Source organism: Stegodyphus dumicola, chromosome 3 (assembly GCF_044657685.1).
Source record: "Stegodyphus dumicola isolate Sdum_Otavi_A_Nest chromosome 3, ASM4465768v1".
Classification (NCBI taxonomy): Eukaryota; Metazoa; Arthropoda; class Arachnida; order Araneae; family Eresidae; genus Stegodyphus; species Stegodyphus dumicola.
Window position 1 is genome coordinate 41,388,298 of NC_140770.1, and position 12,879 is coordinate 41,401,176.

General features: G+C 32.2%; 1 protein-coding gene across 3 annotated transcripts in view; it reads right to left on the reverse strand.

Annotated features, from left to right (window-relative positions):
• The window catches only part of oys (lysophospholipid acyltransferase 6), a 72,241-nt gene that overhangs the window by 38,978 nt on the left and 20,384 nt on the right, over positions 1-12,879 (reverse strand). For all 3 annotated transcript variants that reach the window (XM_035353854.2, XM_035353853.2, XM_035353856.2), the window contains 3 exons: positions 11,958-12,093; positions 10,286-10,376; positions 5,655-5,756 (listed from right to left, as the gene is read on the reverse strand). In XM_035353854.2, the coding sequence (XP_035209745.1) occupies positions 5,655-5,756; positions 10,286-10,376; positions 11,958-12,093 (329 nt within the window). The remainder of the gene's footprint in view (positions 1-5,654; positions 5,757-10,285; positions 10,377-11,957; positions 12,094-12,879) is intronic.

The following is a 12,879-nucleotide window of genomic DNA, read 5'->3' on the forward strand; positions in this document are numbered from 1 at the left end:
AGATATTTTAATAACAATTATATCGACATTTACAGGATCCATAGCAACATTTGGTAGCAATGAAAACATGAGCACACAGATAAAAGTGATGAGAAATAAATAGCCAGAATTTCCTTTTGCGTTTTGTGATTTTCAATATAACAAATAATTAACAATACATTTTCACAACTAAGGATGAAATAAACTTTTCTTACTAAATTTCATTTCCTAAACATGAATATGTACTTCATTTTCTAAGATTTAACTTTTTCTAGAAGTTACAACAAAATTCATGTTACGAGGTAACCAAAAAAGTTCTTGCCATTTTGGACCATCAGAAAGAAAAAGTCATAAAGCAAATAATGATCACCACTAATACTCAAAAGTAATCACCATCAGCATCCAGTGCCTTTTGCCACTGAGTGGCTAGCTGTGCGATGCCATCGCGATAAAACTCTGGAGTCTTGGACGCAAAGAAGTCCATAAGGGCCTTTTTGAGGTCTGGCTAATTGTTGAAGGAATTTCCATAAAGATTTTTGTCCAGGGAATGCAAAAGGTGGTAGTCTGTTGGCACGAGGTCTGGGGAGTATGGTGGAGGGGATAGTGTGCCCAGTCGGTGAACGGTGCCCCTGGCCTCCCGAGCCACATGCTGCCTTGCATTGTCATGCAGGAGGAGTACACCCTTAGGATTGACCAATGCTGGCTCTTTATGCATCAATGCCTGATGCACACATTCCAACTGCTATGAGTACAGGACTAAGGTGATGGTTTGGCCCACCGGCAGAAGTTCATAATGCACACACCACTTGCCGACTAGTCCACCAGATACAGAGCATGATCTTGCGTGGGTGGAGAGATGGTCTTGCAGTGTGAGGTACAGGGTCCCGTGGTGACAATCAATGTCTCGAATGCCTGAGTGTGTCATGCTGGACCCACTTTTCATTGCTGGTGTGTACTAGATCAAATAGGATGCATTGTGGTGCTGTGTAAGCAAAGACAAATAGGCAGCGACACACTGTTGCTTGTTTGCATCAGACAGTGAGTGGAGTACCCACTTGCTCAGCTTGTATGCCTTTCCTATGTGGTGCAAATGGAGTCTGATCATTTCATCATATACCTGGAAGTGTGGAGCAAGCTCTCCACATGTTAGGCTAGTATCACTCTCTATGGCTCTCAGGGCCTCATCGTCCAGCGCTTGTGGCCGACCACTCCGTGGTGCATCGCTAAGAGACATATCCCCTGACCTGAACTTTTGGAACTAGCAGTTTGTTCATTAACAGCAACATCCCCAAAGGCCAGGCAAATTCGGTGACTTGATTCTGCTGCTGACAGGCCCACTTTAAAATCATACAGCAAACAACTCCGATCGAGCGCCTTTGACGCATTCATTTCAATCAGTCACTGTATGAGTTATGTTTGAAGTACCACAATGCGCTTCTATACTCTTGGTCAATGCCTGGACTCCCACCCTAATCACTTCATTGCTGGGTTTGGCAACTATTTTTATGTTGGGGTTCACTCTTCCAATGCTATATCAGAAAGAGTAAGAACTTTTTTGGTTACGTAGTACATTCTAACACCAATAAGTGATATTTTGCTTATATTTTGAGAATTTGATATAAGTGAAATAAAGAATTAAAACTATAAGATTTTATTTTAACTGACTCAGTTATCTATCATTTTGCTTTTGCTATAACATTTATATTCACCACCTTCTATCAGTCTGCAAGTTAAAGTACAATAAGCTTCTAGATTCTAAAATGTTCAGGATGCTGGGTAGCAAAAGCTGACCCTCATTCTACTTCAGTTTCCCTGCTGTTGTATGACTTGGCAGTGTAAATTTCTGCTAAACTGTGATTGCTTTGCAAATACTTAGAGATAGGCCAAGATTTAATTATAAGTGTTACTTCTGTACTCAGTATTTATTACAGTCAAACACCGAAAATCCGGCAACGTGAAATCTGCCAACTCCTGAAATCCGTGTTGCCTCTCAGAATATAAACATTCAGTTTATAGGTTCCGGAAACTGCAACATTGAGTACGAAATATCGAAGAAAAACATACTTACTCGTGATTTTACTGCTTCCAATGTTGAAAAACGTAAACATGTTGCATTGATGGTAACACAAAAAGTGCGAATTCTGCAAAAGATGGAAGCAGGTGCTATTCCTCGATTTATAGCAGAATGGTATGGAATTGCGACACGATTGTGTATGATATATGGAAAAATAAAGAAAAGCTGTTGAAATTTTACAGCAACAGTGATTCTAACACCGGAATTCAAAACCGGAAATCTTTGCACGAGGTGAAATCGGCAAACCTCGATGCTGTGTACATATAATACAATTAATAATATAATAAATTTATATATGTAATAATAATTTTATGCATATAATAAATTATTGCAATAATGTATATAATAATTTGATTAAATGTATCTACTACACCTTATTCATTCTGCACTTTTAGTCCAAATATTATGCTTTATCTTTTCTGTCCTGAAATCTACAAAATGCTAAAATCCACACAACCTCTGGTCCCAAGCTTTGTGGATTTCTGGAATTCTACTGTACAATGTAAAGATGTGCTTTGGTTACTCAAAAGCTAACAGAATTTTGTTTCTGTTAAATTTTGAATTTGAATAATCATCAGGTTAATATGTTAGTAAGCAGTTTTATTTTAACCCTTTACTTTACATGCGATTTGTTATTTAGAAGGTAGACAGGATGACATGTCGTATCACGGCTACTCAGAGATGAAATGATAATTTAAACTGATAGCATAACTGCGAAAAATAAGCCTTTTTTTTTTATTAAATTTCACCACCTGAATACAAATATCCACTTTATTTCTAAGACTGGCTGTTGCTTAGAAGTTACAAAAAATTAAAATTAATCAATTCTTTCTAATTATCCACGTCCCAAAAATTATTCACATGACAATGCACTTTACAGCCAAAATAGTGATGTGGCATCCCATGACATTGCCAAAACGTATTCATGTGGCAACCAAAATATGCCCAGACAAACCTCCAAATTTATAATTTTTTTTTATGTGTTTTGCAATGAATATACTTTTCATTTACTTATGACAAATAGTGATAAAACTGTTAAGTTTGCAAGTGGAAAAAAAAGAAAGCATTGCATTTTTTTTAAAATACAGAATTTTGTTGAAGACTGGAGAATGCAAATGCTTGCATTCAATGAAGTCGCACTTTTTAGATGGTTAAATTTTATGTACATGCAAAGCAATAAAAAAAAAAAAAAAAAAAAAAGAGGAGCAAGCTAAGTGTTAGGCTGCGGATGTTGTATTTGCGCAATTCTCTGATTTTTTCCAAGTGAAAACTAATTACTGAATATCTGAGGACAACAACAGCATTTGCAAATGCAAAATTTATGAAATTCTCTGATTATTATTATTATTTTTTTAAAAAGCAAAACAGATTAGCTGTGTATATGGTGTGTGTGTATTAAAGAATTTTTTATTAACAAGCTCAACGATTTCAAAGCGAGAAAGGAAACACTGTACCCCCCCCCCAAAAAATAAAATTTATATCTCCAGTGCATGACACTGTGTATCGGAAATTTTAAAGATATGCTCATTTTAAAATTATTTTATGATATTGCTGTTGAAGTGAATTTTATGGTTTAAGTGGGAAAAACATGGCATTTAATAAATAAAGGTAACACATAAAACATAATGTGACAGATTTTTTCCCTTTCTTCTTTAATTTTATTCATTGATTGCTCTTTCATGGAATTCTTAGTTCATCACCATTTTGAAAATGGCTATTGCTTTTCATGTATTAGTCAGGCAGAAAATCAGTCACCAATGAGTTGCCAACTCTTGAGGAAAGGGGAAGCAGATAGCCAAAAATACCCATTTTTCTTATTAAATCAGTTCTCTTGCACACTAAAATTCAGAAGAAACTAGTAAATCCCTAATGAATGTTTAAGGTCCTGAAAATGCCTGCAGTTTTAAGTTTATTTGCAGCTAATGTGTACCCCCATCATTCCTAATGCTCTCCAACAGAAATTGACTGCTATTGCTGTACTTCACTTCTTTTGACATCTTCCTTTGTTGCAATTTACTGATGAAAGAATTATCCATGCTCTTTGCCTGATATTTTCAAAACTGTCAGGGGAAAAAAAAAAAAAAAAAAAAAAAGAGAGAATGAAAATGGATTATGTGTATTTTTTGTGACATTAAGCATTCTATCTTTTCATACAATGTTACAAGGTTACCTACTATTTTATTCATAACTCTCCACTTTTCTCCTGTTCCCAGAAAATAATATACTCAATAAAATGGTTTCTTTTTTTGATGCTGAACTCCTGCATGGAAATTTGTTGCATATGTGTGCATATGCCACTCTATCCTTCTGAAGTGCCATTGCAAAGCTCATTTTCAACCCCAATTTGATAAAAAGTGGGAGGAGGAATTGGATCTATATGTACAGGTAAAAGTGGGCAGGACACCAGAATTTCATCAGTGATCATACAGGTATAATCCCGATACATTACCTGTCCCATACTCCTCCAATTTTGAGACAGATCATCCCATGAGGTGGTCCGAGGTTCTCCTACCTCCTCTTTCTCTACCACCAACCTTTTGAGAAGATTTTTGGCTTGCCATGTATTTTGAGAGCCCCTCTGCTGCAGAGACATTATATACTTAAAAACACTTATGCCTTCTCTGGGATTCAAACCCAGGCCCTTCGATGTGGCTGTCTGCATCATGAATCATTATACCATTTTGATGGCTTCTTTGGATCTGCATGAGGATGTGAAGTAATACATTCCACACCAGGTGTGAAAAATGTAAATTGAAGTTATTCTTTCCTTTTCTACTGCAAATCCCTTGCACAACTACCCCTCTCATAGAGAAAACAACAGTATTTTTGTTGACAATAGCCTTGTCAAAAATCTAGCAATTTTCTGATCTAACATTCCAGGAACTGAAAAACTTGTTTCATGTTCTCATACATTTCCTTAAGCTAAAAAGGTCAACTGCATATTCAACATGTATCGAAGGAAAAACATTACCATTATGCAGCAAAACTGCTTACAGACAGAACTTGAAAAAGCCTCCACTTAAAATCAGTAATGTAATTAAGCTATAATGCATTGCACCACAAAAGGTGACATTTTTGCTCTAATTTTTCATCTTTAAGTGTTGGATTTGCATATTTTGGGTAGCTGTGCCTCCTTTATGGACTACATGGTTACAAGGGCCCTATTTATGGCTGATTAAAATTACTTTTCTTGATCTTATCGAGTGATTACTTTTCATATTTCCAGATATGTTCCCACACTAATTTGACCCAGTCAAACAGTCAACAATATCTCTTGGATTGAGATAGGTAAACACCCACCCCCCTCTTCTGTTACACAGAAATTAGAATCAATCAAACTTCTTTACTGCAATTTTTGTGATCAATACTCCTAAATTGGTAAAAATTAAACATTTAAGTAATAAAACATGAATAGAACATGGTGTTTAACTTGAATCTTGGTCATACGAATTTTAATTATATTATAACATTAATTGAAATAAAGAAATAAAAGAGAAATAAATTAATCATTTAACCAAATATGATCTAAAAATATAAAATGAGGAAAAGACATCCATAATCCTAATTCACAAAAATTACTGAAAATTTTTAATCAACCTACCTAGAAGCCAGGCATGATAATATTTCGATCTAACAACTGATGTGGCAAACAACAAGTACGTCAATTTAGAATACCATGGTGTGTTATTTAGGAACTTGGGATCTAAAAATTATTAAAAAAAAAAAAAAGAATATTTATACATGAAAAAGTTAATTTTACATATTTTTTATGATTTTAAATTTATGAAACTTTCTTCTTGATGTTAAATGTGCATATATTATAACTTAGGTAAAACTTTTACATCAAAGTCATAAAAATTATGCTTGAATCAGCAGTTCTTACTATACATTCTGCTTTTATGAAAGATGAAGTAAATGCATATTATGAAAGTAAATTAATATGTAGCTGCAACATATAAAAAAATTACATAAAAGATTTATTTTTCCCTTTCTAAAAACTCTCCTTGTTGCAATGAAAAAATAACATTGCTGAAAATTTGAATAAGCTGCAGTATGTAACTTTTCAAATTAAGAACATAATATGATTTCAAAAATGCTCTTGAATGCAAAAGAAATTAATACAATAGAATTCAGGTAATCAGCAACTGTTTGATTCATCAATACCTATAACTTGCAATACTTTTCAGATAAAAAAGAAAATTTAATTTTTTTATAAAATTAAATTTGAAACCTTTACAGTAAATGTTCTTGTATAAATATTAAATATGCAAAAAAAGGGAGGGCGCATATTTTGAGAGAAGAACAGAAATTAGTTTATTCTTCAAGTTACTTAGCAATTTCTTTTCACAATAAAAATGAACTGTGAATTTTGACACTTTTTTTTTTTATTTCTATATTTTCATGTATAATTTGCTAAAAGTAATTTTGAATTTATGCGGTTGAATGGAAAATATTTGATGTGGACACCGTTTGACTTCCTTGTAAGCTCTATTAAATTGTACATATTTTTTGCTGCACTTCATTTAAACTCATTTTCTCGAATTTTATTAGAGACATATTTTTCATACAATTAATTCAGTTCTCTTTTTGTGGCAAGGCAAAAAACATCTTCATTAAAAATTGTAAAATACAGAAAAACTTAACACACTAAATACAATTCAAAAACAACAATTAAAATAAAAGTTTCTACACCAAAAGAAGCAATTTGGCTAATGGGCAGGGAGACCACATTTTCAGTGCACGAATTGAAAGTTTACTTCCGGAACCACTGTGAAAAGGACACTGAAGTTCGGGCACCAACTGACTTAATTCAGTATTTGACTAAGAGTTTCAAATGTAAATAAATGGCAGCCTAGTTAGGCCTAGTACAACAAGCTTCTAAATTGCTGGTAATTCTCCAACTATTGTTTGCAGATTAACTAAAGGTACAAAAACTTAATTGGAACATAAGGACAACATAATTCAAATCATTTTAAAGCAAAAAATGCACAATTTACAACATAAAAGAATAAAAAAACTGAGTTCATCGAACCGGGTAACAGAGTGGGTGTGTATATATATATATCCATTCTGTTACCTGACTCTGTTATACATATAAATATATATATATATATATATGTATGTATTTGGTGTGCCCGATTGCAACTAAAAAGAGAGATGCACAACTATATATTATAGCAGTTCCCTATACATAATTTCAACAATCTACTGCTAATCATTTTTGAGTCATGTATACATACAGACATCATGAAAAAACCCCTACTGGATACATATTGAATTCATTCTACAATCCGCTTTGGAAAACAAATCCTTTATTCTGTTCATATGTTTGTACGTACAGATGGAAAAAAAAAAAAAAAAATCATTCAAATGGGTTTGAGGGTGGGTCAAAATAGATACATTCATTGATATGATACCTGAAATTTTTCATGATTACAATATTTCCTTTACTTTGTACGAGGAAGTAAAAAATAACATCAAAATTCACAGGTGTACATTATACATTGGATATAAAAATGAGTTTTAAAAATAAGGAAAAGATAAGAATACAAAAAATAGATTTTTACATGTACCTAAATGCATTTCAAAAGCAATAACATTTTTTTTTTAACTTAAAAATTTTCATTATCGGAACATGAAAAGTTCATTATATTTGTCTTCTGTTATAGTTTCAGGATTCATAGAATTCTGTTTCATTTTCATATCACTACTACTTAGATCTATAAATAATTATCATCTTCTGTTCTATCTAGATTGTTAAATATACTACATTTTTCAAATGATTTTTGATTTATGTTGGATTTAATGCTCCATACTTTCATTGTCCACTCATACATTATTGTTAAGACTAGCAACACACATTTCGCCTCCTTCTGTAAATGTTTTTTCATTTTCTAACATCCACCCCTTATTCTACTGTATCTTCAAACTTTCTTTGAATAGTTTATTGATACACATGTCTTAAGGCTTTAATTCACCTGAAATAATTGCTATGCTTGTGTTATACTCTTTCAACAATTTCTTTGTATTATCTGTTAGTAGGGACTTGAACATGCTTCAAATTAAAAGACATTCTGGATTCTTTGAAGCAAAGGATGCTTTTAGCAAACATTTCTTTATCCACAATTTCACACAATTTTCATCCATTCAACCTCTTTTGTGAATATGAATGAAAACATCATTTGGGAAATTACATTTTGGCATCATCTTTCTTTTAAAAGTAACCATAGATTTTTGTACTGCTTACCAAGCAGGAAAGCAGTACAATGACGTGAGATTTTTCATGACCTGTTGCTTTTATGTGAACTGTTTTTGTTCTTTTCACATCAATTTTTTTACTTCCTATCATATCAAACGTTACTGGAGTTTCATCTATATTTCCAAATATGATGGTTAGTAATTTTTTTTTTCCTTCACAGGTCAATAACGTACTTCTGGAAACTTATCAACTTGTTTTAAAAATCTTTCGGAAGCCTTTGTGAAACTTTTGTTTTTTCTCCCAGACCTAATTTATTTTGTTCCATAAATCAACTTCCATCAGAAAGTTGCTTTAAAGTTTTCACTTTCATTTGCATTCTTTTTTGCCCACTTTAAGGCAAGTAAATGTATACTGTTTTTTGTCACTACTAACCCATTTTGATGACTTTACAGGACCCAGTTTGCAACATTTTCTTCTAGGATAGACCATTTTGATACTAAATGACTTTATATTTGAAACCAGAATTGTGTTTGTTTTATTTGGCAGGAGCCATATTTGCTACTAAAAGGAACACTAGATCAATCGTACAACTCTGTAATCGTAAAGCAAATGCAATTTACTAAAGGCTTCAATATTCACTTCAAAGTCACGGCTTCAAATGACTACAGAAAGAGAAAACACCAGACTCCTAATTCTGCAAATTCATTCGGGTTCGAAGTGCATTCTTACACCAAATTATATAACCTCCTTTTTTTTGAAACCCTAGAATAATAATCTTGTGCATAACTGCATTCAGTACAGCCCATCCACTTTGCAGAAATATTCACCCCCTCCCACACATATATTGTTCCCCTTATCGATTGTCTTCTCAGTATAGTACTGTTTGAAAACCTGGGAGAAACCTTCAAATGAATGACTTCAGAAGATAACAGCATAGCACATGCACCTTCAGGTTTCTTCCTGAAGAAAAAGGTGCACACTGTACGGCAAATATACCTAAAAATTAATATCTGTAGTGTGAAATTACAGGTGTATATAATATGACAGAATATATGGTAATTTATTCTAGATCTAGCATATATTATCACTTCATTATGTTACATAGCAAATTTAAATAAATACAGATGCAGGATTGGATTGTTTGTGTATTATTTTCTTATATTTTATAACAGTATAAATAAGGCCCCCAAAAATCTGTTGAGAAAAATACTCCCCACTGCTTCAGATGTGCACATTTTATACATATACTAGTGGGTAAGCCCCCCAGATGAGCGCACTGCAGCCAAAACAAAATTTACAAGTTCTATGCACACCTGAAAAGAAAATGCATAAAAATATTTCAGTATGAATGAAATCAGTTCATTCTTTCCAAACAAGAACCAATTTGTACATAATTTTTTGCCGCCAAACCAGGAAACAAAAACCTTTGACACCTTAACTTCAGGTTAATATGTACAAGTAATAACCTTGTATGATGCCATGATTTAAATTTACTGTAATATAACGACTTTTTTTCAATATAAAAAAAATTAATGCGGCAATAACATATGTCAATTATCCTAACCTGAAACAAAAATGTTGCCAAGAGCAGATATTTATTTAAAATGCTAATATCAATGAAAATGTTTTGATATACAATGACATCACATGCAATCGTATACTCTATTCATTGTCAAAATATGACCATATATTATAATAAAGCATGTTTAATATTTGGCAATGCTAAATTTATTTCACATTTTTTAAAACTTGCAAGTCGTACAAAGATGAGAATGTTCGAAATGGTTTCCCACAAATTTTTGGAATCTGGGAATAACCTCTTTTGAAACTCAACTCCTTGGCATTGCGAAGGAGATTATTTTATAAGCAGGCAGACGCTCAGAGATTTTAATAGTATAGGTATTTTTATGTCTTTGAGAAACACAAGACCAATTTAATTAACTGAATAAACTAATCAACATAACAAATTAATTTTTTGAAACTGTGATTGAAGCATAGATGTGCATAATAAAAGGACAAAACTAAATACTCACCTTGTAAATAAGTTATGGGAAAATATGGCACAACAGTTACTAAGAATAATGCACAGAAAATGCTCACAATGACTTTGCGTGCAACCACAACCTGATAATATATAAGTACACTGCATTATTTACTTCAATGGAACACAAATAAATAAACAGAAAAATATTATACAGTACTAACAAACCACCAGTATCAAATTTTTCAAAAAACATTGCATACAGCTCTTGAATTTTTTAATATGGCAAAGGTTAAGTATTTGAAAATCCAAACAACTTGGGGGACGGTCCACCCCATGGGGCACATTTTTAGAGGTGGCATTTTTCATGTGAAACATCAGTTTAAAGGGGTTAGTCGTGAACTACTGAGGCAGGTGATACGAATTGCCATATAAAATTAAAATGAGAGGGGGAAAAAAGTTTTTGTTCTAGATATAGTATTAAAAGAACTGAATGCGTTTTCAACAGCAACGTACTTTTGCTATATCCTTTTCTATCTGGCGAAACTTTCAAAAGCAAATTATGAATATAAATTCAGTTGTGATCAAGGTGTCATTAATGAGGAAGAATTTCTCATGAAGAAAAAGGTATTTCAGTGTTTTATTTCCATGACTGGAAAGAAAATCAAAGCAGGAACATGGAAGGGCAGTCCTTTTGAATTTTTAAAGTTTATTCTAAAGTACAATCTCTTGATCAAGGTTCCAATTTCTCTCAGTTGCAGCAAGTGTTGATGGTTGTGAGAAGAGTTTTTTAAATTAAATTAACTTAAGAGTATTTAAGATGATTTAAGTTTATTCTTTACTATCTACATAAAGTAACTGAAGCAATCAATTGCACATCTACAAAATCATTGATGGTTTAGTGAACAAAAAACACTTAAAATAATACTATACTTTTAAAATGCTGGAATTAAAAGTTTTTATTCAAAAATAAACATGCATTTTTAATTTACTGCTCTATATGTCATTATTTTTAGTTAGTTGTTCATATATCAAGAGAGGCAGCAAATTAAGGGATCATTTCAAGCTGCAAATACAGGAACTGTCCTGGGGGCAAAAGCTCTAGCTCTACAACTACACATCAGGTTCTATGATTTTTAAAAGTCAATACAAGCTAACTCAAAAATGCTTTGTTTTTAGGTTTTTAAAAAAATCTTAATCTTTCTCTCTCTTATACACACATACTTATATACACAACAAAAATAAGTAAATACTCTCTTATACACAATACAACACATACTTATACTCTCTTATACACACAACAAAAATAAGTAAAATTAGAAATAAACAATCACAAACAAACAAAAATTAAACAAAAGATAGCAAATGTAATTAAATAAAGAGGAAGCAAAAAATGCAGAAATATGGTTTATAATGAAGGCCTAAATACATGTTACAAAAAGAAAATGTGTAAGCATTTATATGATAAAACACAGTACGTATTACAAAAAATTAACATGTTAGCATAAAATAGGATTAATATTTATAAAAATAAAATGCACATAACTCATCATCAAAATTACATCACATTTATATATAGCTAAATAAATAATGATAAAAACCAGATTGTTTGCTGATAACATACAAAAAGAAGCCTTTTATTATAAAACAATTTTCACAGATTTTTTACAAAATGTATTTGAATTAATAAAATTTAAATTAATAATTTTATAAGTTACACTTACTTCAGGACTAGCATTCTTGACATAGTTTTTGCCTTCCACAAAATCAGCATAATCATTATAAAAGACAAGAGGACCACACATTAGTGCTTGAAAGTGGAAGATATAACTGAAAAACTCTAATACTGTTGGAACATGCCTGTAATAAATGAAGAAATGCGTTAAAACATCATATTTTATGCTTTAAAATTTTGAAACACTTTCTAAAAATGTATAAAAATGTCTGATTAGCTGCTTTCCCTACTGTAAAACCACAAACTCTTTCATAACTTAAAGAGCATTCATAAACTTGTTGCCGACTCTTGGGAGACATTTGTCTGGGTATCTTCACATCTATTTCTATGATGCATACAGAGTCACAAGACAAGGAAATTTCTCCTTTTTTTTTTGTTCTACTGTTCTCATTATGAACACAATGATGTCTGCATTAACTCATTGAATGCTTATGAATGAGCTCAGCTTGCATTCCAATTAAGCACCAAAGTGGGAGCAAAGCTTACACTACAAATTTAAGAAAAGAATTGTGCAATTGTCAAAGGTTAAAAAAAAAAAGGAAAATCAGAAAAAAATGTATAAACTTGGCATAATGTACAATCTTAGCATCAAAATCCTGCAATAAGGAGGAAAATAAGAGGATGTATTATTAATTGAGCCACATTACACTATATGCATGCAGAAAGCTAAGGCTGAGATTTCACCAAAGACGACAAAAACTGCAGTATGTTGTTCATTGTTATTCTAAAATGTTCAAATTCTCATAAGAGGAAACTTAATTTGTTGTGACATTGGCAAAAATGATTACATAAGTGGATAACTGTCTTTAGATGGGGGGAGTTATGTGCATGCCTGTGTTGCCACACAAATACCTCATACATTTTCACAGCTTTTTGAAGGGGAATGTGGATAAACAGCAAGTACCAAAAAT